The sequence below is a fragment of the Orcinus orca genome, chromosome 15 (assembly GCF_937001465.1).
Source record: "Orcinus orca chromosome 15, mOrcOrc1.1, whole genome shotgun sequence".
Lineage (NCBI taxonomy): Eukaryota > Metazoa > Chordata > Mammalia > Artiodactyla > Delphinidae > Orcinus > Orcinus orca.
In genome coordinates this window covers 38,313,320-38,329,224 of record NC_064573.1, presented here as the reverse complement: position 1 = coordinate 38,329,224, position 15,905 = coordinate 38,313,320, and the positions used below count along the sequence as shown (strand labels likewise).

At 36.5% G+C, this 15,905-nt stretch overlaps 1 protein-coding gene across 9 annotated transcripts in view; it reads left to right on the top strand.

Annotated features, from left to right (window-relative positions):
• Nucleotides 1-15,905, top strand: part of KIAA1328 (KIAA1328 ortholog) — a 391,560-nt gene that overhangs the window by 42,689 nt on the left and 332,966 nt on the right. For all 9 annotated transcript variants that reach the window (XR_007471679.1, XM_004283444.3, XM_033412323.2 and 6 more), the window contains one exon: nucleotides 12,248-12,363. Coding sequence is in view for 8 of the 9 variants with exons in the window: in XM_004283444.3 (XP_004283492.3) it covers nucleotides 12,248-12,363 (116 nt within the window). In the remaining variant the exon portion in view is untranslated. The remainder of the gene's footprint in view (nucleotides 1-12,247; nucleotides 12,364-15,905) is intronic.

Genomic DNA, 15,905 nt, shown 5'->3' with positions numbered 1-15,905 from the left:
GATTAGGGATCGAACTCACGCCCCCTGCATTGGGAGCACAGAGTCTTAGCCACTGCGCCACCAGGTAAGTCCTGGGTTTTGACTTCTTAATCTTGGCACATTATAGGCATAGGTTTTGGTTTGCTTAAGTAGGCTGCTAAGGTACGAGAAGCACCTCAGTCTAATGGCCTCCTTGTTTAATTTAACAGGAGCAAAAACTAATATATAAATATGTATAAATAATTATGTAGCTAAGTCTACATGACTGTAAAGAATGTTGCTCCCAACCTTACACTTAAAAATAAAGTGGAGGGCTTCCCTGGTGGCGCAGTGGTTGAGAGTCTGCCTGCCGATGCAGGGGACATGGGTTTGTGCCCCGGTCCGGGAAGATCCCACATGCCGCGGAGCGGCTGGGCCCGTGAGCCATGGCCGCTGAGCCTGCGCGTACGGAGACTGTGCTCCGCAATGGGAGAGGCCACAGCAGTGAGAGGCCCGCGTACCGCAAAAAAAAAAAAAAAAAATGTGGAACAAACTGCAAGCTCTGGACATTTCTTGAAACAGAACGCTCAGTTCAACCAGTTAACTCAAAATCTCAGGAGAGACCTGTGCCTACAGGGAAAGATGAGGTGTGAGCACTAGCTTACATGGGGCAGACATCTCTGGAAATGGGTAAGAACATTTCAGCTACAATAGGCAACAAATTACTAGAGGCCAGATGTGGGCAGGTAAGAATAGGGAGCCCCCTAGGGCAGCAAGTATAGGGGCAGCTTGAACTCTCTTGCAAACTTTTTCTCCATAGGCCCCACTTGATGAGAGTCCTGATAAAGTATCCCTCCTGGTACAGGCCTGGGAGGAGGAACAACAGTTGTTATGGAAAGTGCGCAAAATATTTCATGGATCCTTCTGTATCTTTGCTATGTAACAAAAACCGTAAGTTTAGGAAGAGGGATTCTGTAAAATGTAGCCTATATGGCACTGGTAAAAACCACTGAAGCGGGTGGTGGAGGTGGGATAAACTGGGAGATTGGGATTGACATATATACACTAATATGTATAAAATAGATAACTAATAAGAACCTGCTGTATAAAAAAAATAAATTAAAGAAAAAAGATCAAAAAAAACCAACACTGAAGTTGGGGGTAAGCAGAAAATAACTTGGTGGGAGGGCAGGGTTACATGCTGATCACAGAACTATGGAGGAGAGACAGGAGCACTTGTAAGACTCAGGCATACAGTCTGATTAGCACAAGCCTAATTAGAATAATAGAGAATACCACTCCAGTCCAGACCCCCATCCCTAGACTAATAAGTGTCTAATAAAAGTAGCAGTTGAGGGCTTCCCTGGTGGCGCAGTGGTTGAGAGTCCGCCTGCTGATGCAGGGGACACGGGTTCGTGCCCCGGTCCGGGAAGATCCCACATGCCGCGGAGCGGCTGGGCCCATGAGCCATGGCTGTTGAGCCTGCGCATCCGGAGCCTGTGCTCCGCAGTGGGAGAGGCCACAACAGTGGGAGGCCTGCGTACCGCAAAAAAAAAAAAAAAGCAGTTGAATACTAATGAGAACCTCACAAGAGACAGACCCTCTAGAGGGGAAAACTGAAAGCTAAGGGTGGAGCAGACATTGAGGAAAACATCTGGTCCACTTGAGGGGGTGATTATGCCTAGAGGAATTTGAAGCCTGTGGTGTACTGAGGGTAACCGTAGCAACAGTAAACCTTAAACCTGCCTAACATGTGATTAGATAAATACAACCTCTACCCTAAACACCTGGCCAAAGGAAAAGTCTGCTCATTACCAAGCATAGAAATTATTTGCCTCAGTTACTACTGTCCTACCCAAGATATCCAGATATTAATAAAACTATGAGTATATGAAAAGGCAAGAGAAAACATGTTGGAAGGAGATAAAGCAGCAGATGCAGGTGGAATGATCTGATGAGGAGTTTAAAGTGACTGATTAATGTTAAAATCTGTATTAGTTATCTATGGCTGCCTAACATTATCACAAAATTTTAACCATTTAAAATACTAGTAAGCTTCCCAGAGGCCCCATTGTTTGAGAGAATTTGTGAGACCCAACCTTAATGTCTTCAAAGTGCTTTTCGTTTGACTCTATTGAGGCATCAACTTTGATGTTTCTGAGGTCTTCAAAAGAAGTTATTACCTAGTCTTTATCTCCAGAGCTTGTTTTTCCTGGCAGTGTCCTGGTTTTGAAATCTACTCAGAAGACATTTCTTAATTTTAGCAGTTTTGCTATCTGGAGAGGCTGAGAATTTTTGAAACTATGAAAATCCTGCCTCATTTTGGTTTAATAGTCTTTTCTTCAACTTATCTCTCTCTTCTCCCAATTTATTGTAAACACCAGGAAGAAATCAGGCAGCACTTTCAACACTTTACTTGGAAATCTCCTTAGATTAAGTTACCCAGTTCATTAGGCACATTTCCTCCTTTCCACATTTCTAAGGATGTTGGTAAACTTTCTACCATCACATGTATTACTTCTCCTTCCTACAATTTCCAGTTATGTCTTCCTGAGACTGAGTTTCTCAGTTTCTTGCTGACTGTTGGCTAGAGGCCTCCCTTAGTTTCTTGTTTCAAGGGCCTTTCCATATGGTAGATTACAACTTGGCAACTGGCTCCCATCAGAGTAAGCAAGAACAATCAAGACAGAAGTCACTATATTTTGGTAATCTAGTTTCAGAAGTTACATTCAGTTAACTTTGATAATCACTAGGTCAGTCCATACTCAAGGGGAGGGAATTAAAGAAGGACATGAATAGCAAGAGACAGGGATCACCAGGACCCATTTTAGAGGCTGGCTACCGCAATAACATTGTGATTTTCCTAAATTTACTTGTTCTGATATATTTTCTCTGATTCCTTAACATTGTTTACATAACAGTCATATCATTGGCACATAAAATTTTACTTCTTTCCAATCTGTATGCATTTTATTTTATTTTCTTGCATTATTGCACTGGCTAGGACCTCCAATCATTATTGAATAGAGGTAGTAATAGTTGACACTCTTGCCTTATTCCTAAAGTACAAGGAAAGGGACAAAGTGCTCTTTTTTCATCCTCATAGATACGATACTGGAGGTTTTTCATGGATGTTCTTTATTAGATTGAAGAAGTTCCTTCAGTTCCTAGATTGTAGAAGAGTTTTTATTATGAATAAGGTGAAGTTTGACAAATGCCTTTTCTGCATTTAGAGATGATTATGTAAGATTTCTCCTTTATTAATATGGTGAATTACATCAGTTAATTTTCAACTCTTAAATAAATCTTGCCTTCCTGGGCTAAACTGAACTTGGATATATTTTCTTTTTGTAACACTGGATTTGCTTTGCTAATTGTTTTTTAGGATTTTTTCCGCTATATTTATTAGATAGATTGGACTATAATTTTTGTTTTCCATAAGTCCTTGTTAGATTTTGGTATTAAGATTATTATGGGGCTTCCCTGGTGGCACAGTGGTTGAGAGTCCGCTTGGCGATGCAGGGGACACGGGTTCGTGCCCTGGTCCGGGAAGATCCCACATGCTGCGGAGTGGCTGGGCCCGTGAGCCATGGCTGCTGGGCCTGCGCGTCCAGAGCCTGTGCTCCGCAACGGGAGAGACCACAACAGTGAGAGGCCCGCGTACCGAAAAAAAAAAAAAAAAAGAAAATTATTATGGCTGCTTCATAAAATGAGTATATACTTGAACTGAAAGAAATAACCAGTGAATATTAGAATGTTAACTTTTGGGGGATTCAAATTTAAACATGAATTTAAATTGTCAGACATCTCACAGCTTTAAGTATTACATATCATGCTGCCTCTTATGCTTTGTTCCTTGGAAAATGTGTTTTATTCTTTTAAAGCAACATGTTTTTTTTTTATCAGTTTTCTCTATACCTGATCTTTCTTCCTGTATTCAGATTCATTTTTGTCATTTCCATTTTTGATGTCTTAACTATTATATTAATTTTAGGGGAAATCATGCATTCCACCTTTCATCTCAGACTTCTTATTTTAGGTATAGTTGATGTACAATATTGTATAAGTTTCAGAGGTACATGTTACTTGTGTTCTTTTTGATGGTAGCCATGCTGACAGGTGTGAGGTAATATCTTATTGTGGTTTTAACTTGCATTTCCCTGATGATTAACAATGTTGAGCATCTTTTCATGTGCCTGTAAGCCATCTGTATGTCTTCTTTGGAAAAATGTCTATTCAGATCTTCTGCCCATTTTTTAATCAGGTTGTTTGCTTTTTTGATGTTGAGTATAAGCTGTTTATACATTTTGAATATTAACCCCTTATCAGTCATATCATTTGCAAATATTTTCTCCCATTCGGTAGGTTGTCTTTTCGTTTTGTAGATGGTTTCCTTTGCTGTGCAAAAGCTTTTAAGTTTAATTAGGTCCCGTTTGTTTATTTTTGCTTTTGTTTCTTCTGCTTTAGGGGATAGATCCATAAATATTTATGTCAAAGAGTGTTCTGCCTGTATTTTCTTCTAGGAGTTTTATGGTTTCTGGTGTTACATTTAGGTCTTTAATCCACTTTGAGTTTATTTTTGTGTATGGTGTTAGAGAATGTTCTAATTTCATTCTTTTACATGTAGTTGTCCAGTTTTCCGAGCACCATTTACTGAAGAGACTGTTTTTTCTCCATTGTATATTCTTGCTTCCTTTGTTGTAGATTAACTGACCATAAGTGTATGGGTTTATTTCTGGACTCTTTATTCTGTTCCTTTGATCTAAATGTCTTTTTTTATGCCAGCACCATACTGTTTTGATTAGTGCAGCTATGTAGTATAGTCTGAAGTAAGGCAGTGTGATTTCTCCAGTTCTGTTCTTCTTTTTCAAGATTGTTTTGGCTATTCGGGGTCTTTTGTGTTTCCATACAATTTTTAAAAATTATTTGTTCTAGTTCTGTGAAAATGTCCTTTGTATTTTGATAGGGATTGCATTGAATCTGTAAATTGCCTTGGGTAATACGGTCATTTTAGCAATATTAATTCTTCCATTACACGAACACAGCATATCTTTCCATCTGTTTGTGTTGTCCTCAGTTTCTTTCATCAGTGTCTCATGGTTTTCTGAGTACAGGTCTTTTACCTCTTTAGGTTGGTTCATTCCTAGGTTTTTTATTCTTTTTGATGCAGTTGTAAATGGGATTTTTTCCTTATTTTCTCTTTCTGATAGTTCGTTGTTTGTGTATAGAAATGTGACATATTTCTGAATATTAATTTTGTATCTTGCAACTTTACCGAGCTCATTGATGAGTTCTAGTAGTGTTTTGGTGGCATCTTTAGGATTTTCTATGTATAGTATCATATCATCTGCAAACAGTGACAGTTTTACTTCTTTCTTCCCAATTTGGATTCCTTTGATTTATTTTTCAGTTTTTTTAAAGTGTATTCACAGAGTTGTGCAGTCATCACCACAATCAATTTTAGAACATTCTCATTACATCAGAATGAAATCCTGTACCCATTAGCAGTCACTCCTCACTTCTCACCAACCTTCCTGGCCCTAGACAACCACTCTTTAGTTTTGTCTCAATGAATTTGCCTATTTTGGATATTTCATATACGTAGAATTATATAATATGTAGTCTTTTTAAACTAGTTTCTTTAACTTAGCATGATAACTTCAAGGTTTATTTCTGTGGTAGCATGTATTAGTATCTCATTTCTGTTTATTGCCAAATAATATTAAATTTTATAGGCAGTACCACATTTAACTTATCTATTCATTTATTGATGGCATTTGGGTTATTTATACTTTTTATTATTATGGATAATGCTGCTGTGAACATATATGTGTAAGGTTTTTTTTTTGTTTTTTTTTTTTTGCGATACGCGGGCCTCTCACTGTTGTGGCCTCTCCCGTTGCAGAGCACAGGCTCTGGATGCGCAGGCTCAATGGCCATGGCTCACGGGCCCAGCCGCTCCGCGGCATGTGGGATCTTCCCAAACCGGGGCACGAACCCGTGTCCTCTGCATCAGCAGGTGGACTCTCAACCACTGCGCCACCAGGGAAGCCCTGTGTGTAAGTTTTTGTGTGGACATACATTTTCATTTCTCTTGGGTACATGTCTAGGAATGCTGGGTCAAATAGTAACTCTGTTTAACTTTTTGAGGAACTGCCAGACTGTTTTCCAGAGAGGCTGCACCGTTTTATGTTTCCACCAGAAATCTGTGAAGGTTCTTATCTGTCCTTTTACATAATGGCTAATGATGTTGAACATATTTCCATGTACTTTTTGTCTATTTGTATATCTTCTTTGAAGAAATATCTATTCAGATCCTTTTAAATTGGGTTGTCTTTTTTATTTAATATTTATTTATTTATTGGCTGCATTGAGTCTTCGTTGCTGTGTTCAGGCTTTCTCTAGTTGCAGCGAGTGGGGGCTACTCTTTGTTGTGGTGCACAGGCTTCTTATTGCAGTGGCTTCTCTTGTTGCGGAGCACAGGTTCTAGGCATGCGGGCTTCAGTGGTTGTGACACCCAGGCTCAGTAGTTGTGGCACGTGGGCTCTAGAGTGCAGGCTCAGTAGTTGTGGCAACAGGGCTTAGTTGCTCCGCGGCATGTGGGGTCTTCCTGGACCAGGGTTCGAACCCGTGTCCCCTGCGTTGGCAGGTGGATTCTTAACCACTGTGCCACCAGGGAAGTCCGGGTTGTCTTCTTATTGTCGAGTTCTCAGTGTTCTTTATATATTCCATTTACAAGTCCTTTATCAGATATATTATTTGCAAAAATTGATCCCATTCTGTGCATTGTTTTTTCACTTTCTTGATGGTGTCATTTGAAGCACAAATGTTTTTAAGTTTTGATGAAGTCCAATTTATTTTTGTTGTTGTTGCTTGTGTTTTTGGTGTCATATCTAAGAAACCATTGCCTAATTCAAGGGTGTGAAGATTTATGCCAATATTTTCTTCCAAGAGTTTATAGTTTTAGCTCTCACATCTTGGTCTTTAATTCATTTAGAGTTAATTTTTGTAAATGCTGTGAGTTATAGGGGCCCAACTTTATTCTTTTGCATGTGGATAGCAAGTTCTCCCTGCACTGCATGTTGAAAAGACTGTTCTTTCCCTTTGATTTTCTTGTTACCCTGGTTGAAAAATCAGTTTATTATAAAAATGAGTGTTTATTTATGTTTAATTCATCTATATGTCTGTTTTTATGCCAGTACCACACTCTTGATTATTGTAGTTTTGTAGTGGGTTTTAAAATTGGCAAGGGTGAGATCCCCATCTTTTTCTCCTTTTTCAGGAATATTTTAGGTTATCTGAGTCCCTTTCATTTCCATATGAGTTTTAGGATTGGATCAATTTGTTAATTTCTGCAAATAAACCTGCTGAGATTTTAATAGAGATTGAGTTGAATCTGAAGATCAATGTGGGGAGTACTGCCATCTTAATGTTAAGTCTTCCAGTCATGAACATGGAATGTCTTTCCATTAATACAGGTGTTTAATTTCTTTTGACAATGTTTTCATAGTTTTCAGTGTACAGGTCTTGCTTCTTCTGTTGAATTTATTCCTTTGTATTTTATTTTTCTTGATGCAGACGTACATGGAATTGGTTCCTTAATTTCTTTGGGGGGTTGTTCACTATCATTGTATAAACATATAATTGACTTTTGTATATTAATCTTTTATCCTGTAACCTTGCTGAACTCCTTTATTAGTTGTAATAGTTTTTAAGTGGATTTTTTAGATTTTCTGTGTACAAAATTGTGTCACGTAAAATAGAGATGGTTTGACTTCTTTCTTTAGAATCTAGATCTTTTATTTCTTTTCCCTACCTAATTGCCCTGACTATAATCTCTAATACAGAGTTGACTTGCAGTGGCGAGAGCAGACATCCTTGACTTGTTTGTGATCACAGGGGGAAAGCACTTAGTCTTTCACCATTAAATATGGTATTAGATGTGGGTTTTTCGTAGATGGCCTTTTTCAGGTTGAGAAAGTTTCCTTTTCTTCCTATTTACTGAGGTTTTTTTTTTTTAATCATGAATCATTGTTGGATTTTTTTCAAACCCTTTTCTGCATCTATTTAGATGATCATGTGGTTTTTGTCCTTTATTTTATTGATATGGTATATTACATTAATTGATGTTTGATTATTAAACCAACTTTTCATTCCTGGGTTAAATTCCAGTTAGGCATGATGTATAATCCTTTTTTTTTTTTTAAAATGTTCCTGGATTGTGCTTGCTGGTATTTTGTTGAGGATTTTTGCATCTACATTCATTTGCTGTTGTTTTGTAGTTCTTAGAGCTCTTTTGACATAGATTGCTGTGTTTCTCGTTTCTTAAAGCACCTTTGTTCCTTTAGACAGTACATTTTAAATTACAGTTAAATGTTAGAATTTGTAAAGAGGGCATTAAGATGATTTCACTGCCATATATATATATATTTGTATAAATATATTTTTTTAATGATGAAAGCTCTTCTTTTTCACCATGCATTTACATTTGCTTAAAAACAGTATATCCCTTTCTGTCTGCTAGATGTCCTGTGAAATCTAGGACATCTAATCTCTCTAAATCTTATCCACTAAGTTAATATTGAGAATTTATAGAATGCTACCAGCATTCTCTGCTTCCAAATGTGAGATGTCAATCAGGGAAAGAAATTTATCTGGTTGACCATTGGTGAGCTCTAACTAATTCTCTTTGGGATAGAAGCTTCGTTGCCTTGACCTTGTCTTTCACAGTAGAAAGACATTTCTGGAGTACCTAGAAGAACATTGGGGATATGTAAAGCCATAAAATAAATCTCTTCCTAGAACATTAGTTTTACTAAAAAGTTTAGAATAGATGGGTATGGGGAAACTTTTTATATTAAAACAGAAAAGATTGTTTTATGGAGAAAAATACAGAATGTGCAGGGATGTTTAAGCTAAAACATAAGCCTTCAAGGAAACTCAGGTTTTTTGCCATGGTTTTCAGCCGAACCACCCAACTCTAAGTGTATGAATTATCATTCCTTGTTAGATAAGAGTATAGTTTGTGGACATAATTGAGAAGTACTCTGAGATGTTAAATAAATGCTGAAATGATTATTTCTTTATGAACAGACTATTGTCCTCCTTGCAAATAATTAACAAATCAACACTGGGAATATCCTCTTGACCAGAGTTTTCAACTTTTCTATCCTATTAGTCAAATATTTCCCTTTTTTGTGTTTACATTCTCATTTTGTTAACTAGCTTATTGCTGTACTCTAAATGAGATAGAGGATTAGGTATTTTTATGTTACTTTGTGGTCTGAGAATGCTTTGACAAAAAATGTAGATCATGATACCAGATAATTTCTCGTACATACACCTCATGGGAAATATTATTGAACATAAATTAAACAGGAAGACATATTTCAGAGTGGATATAAAATCTCGAGTTTGTTTTATTGGCAAGTCCTTTGCATTTAAAGGCTGTATTAATACACTTGCTCCTATTAACTATGCTAATAGACCACAGAGAAGCCATGCATATCTTTAGATAGGCCTATAGAAGTGTTGCCTTTTGTGCTTAACACAGCTTGTTAAGTTTATAGCCTTCCAGAGCATAATAATTGCTAACGGGTAGTCTAATCATAGCAGCGTAACAGAAAAGATTTTCTTTTTTTTTAAAAAAAAGCCCTGTTTAAATAGTGTAGCAACAAAATTTTCAAATATCTCTAGAAACTAAATTTAGGAAAGAGTGGTTCTTCTGGATAGAGCACTTTAAGTTTTGGGAGAAGCTCATCATAGCCACTGGCATTATTGAATATATGTACAAGCATTTTTTGCCGTCAGTGATCCCTAGAGTTTTCATGGATTTTCTTCAGGTTTGACAAAGGGAGTAAGTAAATGCTGGGGTATATGTTCTGACCTGGCAGTCTCTAGACATACTTTCTTCATTTACTTTAATGTTAGGTAAATGTGGCAGTGTACTTTGTTGTTACTGTTTTTATGACCTTGGAAGCCTTGCTTTCTTGAACAAACAAATCTTTGGGTCATTCCTCATATTTATTTGGCTTTTATGAATGGAATTGAAATGACAGGGGCCATTGTGAGGTTCCTTTCGGATATCCCATAACTGGATAAACTTACTGTGATTATTTTTTCCTATAGTAGGCATTCAGTTAATATTTTTTAATAAGTAAATGAAAATAAATCTTCTCTTATCTGCTTATGGATTTTCCTCTTCAGTCTCATCTTTAAGATTTGACCAATCTAAACAGGGAGAGATCTTGCCACATATTTTCTCACCTTGACAGTGTTTATTCTCTCCTTACAATATATAGCATTACCTATTTCATCTTTCTTTTATGCATAATCCCACAGATTCATCACTTCTTTTGTTTTACGTTAACCTCATGCGAAATTTTGCATCATTACACTTTTTAATATTTCTCTTGTCATCCTCTTCCACTGCCTCTTTCATCCTATGGCTGTAGCTTTTGCATAGATTACAGTATTGTATGCCTTGTACCCTGACCAGATGTTTGTTAACTTCTTTCTTATTTCTTTACAAATGCTCTCCATATTTGTAAAGGACATATATATAGTTCCAGTATGTTTATAGTATAGTAAAGGAAATTATAGAACTTAAGCTGGAAGGAATTTTTAAAATTGTCTAGCCTTTTTTGTTTATGAGTGGGAGTAATGATGCCCAGAGAAATAAGCATGCTTTGCCACAGTCACCATATGTACGTGGTTTTCTGATTTACAGTTTGGGGGTGTACTTGATCTGGAACAGTTTCCTAGCAAAGGTGTTTCAGAAGCCAGTTGACAGATTGAAGAGGAGTGATTTGGATGATAGAATGAATTAATGGTTCAAATGTTTGACAATTTTAGAAAAAACTTAAGAGGCAGTGGGGAATTACTGTGAAAGATGTTAGTATAAATGTGGTTGAGGATAATGACAAGAATAGCGAAGGCATTGTAAAGAGATGGCAACAAGGGAGCAGGCTAACCTGAGACCAGATTATAAATCCTCTACGTATGTGTATATTTGTTCCTTGTTTAGTTGTGTGGATTCCTTGTAATTGTATCAGTATTAGAGATTATGCTCGTAGAAAGAAGGTCCTGAGTCCCATACATGAGCCTAGTAGTATGCTAAATGTAAATAATAGGAGTCGGGAAAATGATTGGAATGTCATGATAAGCAAGAAAAAATAAAGCTATTTTTTGAACATTACTATATGCCCTGCACTTTCACACAAATTAATTCAAAGACAAGATGCAGTCAACTCTTGAACATTCAAAATTCTAATTTTCATTCTGTTATTTCATTGATCTTAATATCTCCACCAGAAAGCTAGCAACAAAGGAAAGGCTGTGGAGTTCATGTTATTCAGAAATTGCTCTGGTGGAGTACAGGTGTGGGAGGAAATAAATTTAGATGCTCAAAGAAAAGATTTGGCTTCCCTGTGGATTTCACTAACACATATCCCTGTGTGATCTTATAGAATAAAATGTGTTGTACTCTCTTTGGAGAATTAATCACCAGTGACAGAAATTCAGAGCTAGCATCTCTGTTCACAGAGTAACATGAAAATTAGGGTTGTCATTTTAAGGTAAGTTCTAATGTTTACTTTTTTTTCCCCCCTCTGTGCTCTTATCAGAAACCACCCATTTTTGATAGGATTGAGTTGGAATACCTTTCAGAGTTAAGCATTAAAGATATATATTTTTGGTCAGTGTTTTTTACTTTATAACCCCTTTTTGAACTAAGAATAAATGTGCAAACCTTTTTTTATCTTAATGCCATTTAAAAATTCCAGTCCAGTTATTTATATGCTACTGAAGATTGCAGGGTATTAGTACCAGGAAAAAGTAAAATCACCTATGTATGTTTAATGCAATATTTACGTAGTATATATGTTGTTTATTTTATTGACAGGGTTTAAATAGAAGTATGAAAAAGATCTAAATCAAAATAAATTGTGCCTTATTTGATAATGAAGAGGTGAAACCTTTGTTTTAAAAATTCGATATTTTTCAGTCTTGGATCATAATTGGGAACCCATGAAGTATAGGACTTTCCATATTTAAGACAGTTCTGATTATTGCAAAAGTTCTTGATGTAAAAACCACATGCATATTTTATTACAAAGGTGTGGAATATTGCCTTGTGAAAGGTTAATTTTAAAAAATTCAAAAAACATAAAGTATCCCTGAAGAAACCAGCATACCTCTGGAATAAATCTAGTTTTGGTAAACCACAGCTGTAGGCACATATTTTATTTTATTCTCATGGGCATTTTCTTTTCTCTTGTATTTCTTTCAGAGTAAGTGAGGAAAAGGAAGTAACAGAAGAAAGACTCAAAGCTGAGCAGGAATCATTTGAGAAGAAGATCAGGCAGTTGGAAGAACAGAATGAACTGATCATAAAAGAAAGGGAAGATATCCTTTTTGAAAGTCCTCTTTTTTAACGTGCAGAAAGTTTGACTCTTTCATGAAGAAAATGTAAACTCCAGAGAAATAATTGTTTTAATTTATAACAGAGAGTAAATCTGCATGGGCTGCCATTTTTAGGCAATCAGAACGACACTTAACAGCATGTGTTGTTGCTTCCTTTGTGCTTGATACAGTCGTCCAGCTGTTCCACTGCTGCTGTTATACTGTGGAGCACACATTTGTCAATTCAAAGAGACAATAAGAAATTTGGGCGTTAAAATGTAGTGTTGGAACTTTATTAAATTCCGTTCCACTACTGTAATTGAGCCTGAACCCTCTTTGTCTTTGGTATTCTTTCTAGCTAAAGCTTTGACAGTTCTAAGGAATTCTATTCTGAAATCATAAAAATAAAAAAAATCCGTTGTAACTTACAGATGTTGTAATTGATAAATGTTTATACTGCAACATAATACTACCAAACTATTCTCATGGAAGAGAAAACTATTGGGTTTAGAATTAGAGAGAGGGTTATGTGTGTGTGAGTGTAAATATGTATAATTTCATTATTTGTAAGAAAGTAAAATTAAAAATGGTGTTTTAACTTAAGAATTGTACTTTAAGGGATATGTGAGTTGAAATAAGCATATTTCTGAAGTTCGTTTTGACTGGGTAGATACTTATCTTTGGGTGTTTTTTTTCAGTGACATTGGTATAAAAGAGAAGTGACTGTCCCTAAAGTTAGGATCTGCCAGCTAAAGGAGTATGTGAATGCTTAAAGGAACGATTGTCCTTATTGTCAGTAGCATCATTTACTTGATTTTTTTTTTTTAGATTTTTTTTTTTTTGATGTTGACCGTTTTTTAAGTCTTTATTGAATTTGTTACAATATTGCTTCTGTTTTATGTTTTGGTTTTTTGGCCCCAAGGCATGTGGGATCTTAGCTCCCCGACCAGGGATTGAACCCGCACCCCCTGCATTGGAAGGTAAAATCTTAACCACTGGACCACCAGGGAAGTCCCCCATTTACTTGATTTTAATAATTTTTTTGAAGATTCTTTGAGTGTCAAAAATGATCATGTATTGACAGTAACTATACCTTTGTGAAAACTAGGGAAATAGAAGCATAAAGATAAATTAATTCACTGGAAAAAAAAAGCACAAAAAATAACTATAAAAATTGAGTTCTGAACTTGTATTTTTCAAACAGTGGGAGTGCATGATTGCAAATTAATAGAATCAGAATTCTCCGATTTGATTTGTGGAGTAGAACATTTTTTAGTTTTATGGGCCCCACAGTTTGAAAGGAGTACTTTTTCAATTTTTTTTTTCTATATTTCTTTAGCATTTGAATAATCATCTTGGGCCTTCTCTTTTCTTTGCTTTCTTTGACTTTATTGCGCTGGGTTGTCAACTCTCAGCCTACGCCCCCACCTCTGTGATTTTCTTCTTGCTACTTTTCTCTCTTGGTTAAAATAGCACTGTTTAGTCAGAATTCACGTCTGTGCTCAGCCAGTGTTAGTCTTTCACTTTGCAAAAGGAATAGTGACTCAGGACCCTAGCACTTTCAAGAAAAGGTGGACTAGGAATGCTTTTATTTGTAACAGAAGTTCACTTTACAGGGTCTATTTCTTTGCACATAACAATTCTGGAGATAAGTGGCCTCTGGCATTGGTTCAGTGGCTTAAAGTTTTCAGTGCTGGGTCCGTACAGTTCTCTTAGCTTCTTATAATGGTTGCAGGATTCCAGGTTTCAAGATGGTTACTCCAATTCCAGGTATTACATTTGCATTAAGGCAGAAAGAAAGGAGAAGGAAGATGTTCTGGTAGTTGTGACTCCCTGTCCTTTTTCAAATACATAAAATCTTTCTCAGGGCATTTCCCTCGACGCTGCCGCACAGCAGTCTTTCATGAGATATTTATTGTCCTGAACTTTATCACATGGGCATGCTAATCTGCAAGGGAGGCTGAGGAAGTGAGCGTTTAGCTTATCCAATTTAGACAGTGGGAGGCAGCAGGGAAGGGGATTGGAAATGAAGTCAGCCTCCAACTCTGGTAGCAGAAGTAGGGGAAATTGAAGTCACTTTTTTAAAAAAAATTTTTTAATTTTTATTTTTCTGGCTGCTCCATGCAGCATGTGGGATCTTAGTTCCCCAAACAGGAATCGAACCCATGCCCCCTGCATTGGGAGCACGGAGTCTTAACCACTGGACCGCCAGGGAAGTCCCTGAAATCACTTTTTAAATACAGAGGAGGTGGTGATACCTTGATCTCCCCGGAACAAGATAAATAAATAAATAAATAAATATTATGTTAAGTGGAATTGGGGTGAGTTGGAGAAATAAAGTGAGAGAAGGAGGAGGTAGCAGACAATTTAGAAATCCTGGCCACAGTTAGGGTGCGACCTAACACACAAAACACACACAAAAATGTGTGGCTGTCTGGTAAAGCAGAATTTAACTTTGGTGGACTATTACATTTAGCACTCTTCTGGATCAAGATTAATTGTATTTAGTGTCGAAGCAGTCTAAACTCAGCATGGTTATGGGCAGAATAGTTTCTTCTATCAGGATGAATATTAAGATACCCCCAGGTGATTGTAGTGACACAGTTTTTCCTGTTTTCTTAGCACATAGGTCAGCAAACTACTGCCATGGGCCAGATCTATCAGGGTGTCAGCTAAGTGCAGCCACACACATTCATTTATGTATCTTCTGTGGCTGTTCTTGCGCTACAGCTGCAAGTGGTGAAGTTGCAACAAAGACCCTGTGGCCTACATAGCCCGAAATATTTATATCTGGCCCTCAGCAGAAAAGTTTGCTCGCCCCCATCTACCTTATAAGATTAAAGTAAAGGAAAAGGCATGTAAAGAAGTCAAAGACTTAGACATGTGTTGTAGTTAGACCAATTTTGCATTTGGTATAGAAGGATTTGATTTGAGCATTTATTATTATTATTGTGAGTGAAGATTGGAGTAAATATTAGACCATGTTCAAAAATTAAAATGGTTTAGTTAGTATAATTGGTTTAAGATTTTTTGAATCACCTAAAGGTAAGTGGTATTTGTAGAATTTGTCAAAGAAAAGAGAATGAAAGGTATGATTAAAAAACAGTGACATCCATGGTTTTTATTCCAAGTACATTGCTCAAGTACAAATCCCCTTTACCAGTATAAACTTGTCAAAGGATAATATAGATGATTTTACAGTACATAAAACTCTGTAAAACTTAGAAACATAAAACAAGGATATGATTTAAAACAATACAGTTTTAACTACAGATACATTAACCTCTCGTACATGAATGATTCAGACTCATGCATGAAATCAGATCATTTCAAATTATTTTAAAGCCTGTTTCTGTGTGAGGAACTATATGGATTCTGATTTTTGGCATTTTAAAGGTGTGCTATCCTAATTTATGGGTTTTTTGTTTTAAAAGTTCTAATAACAGGATTTATTGATCAACTATACGGACCCAGACCAGTCCAGTCCCTTAGTAGAAAAGAGTAAAGATATTTTACATATTTGCATTTGGATCAGGCTTTTGAAG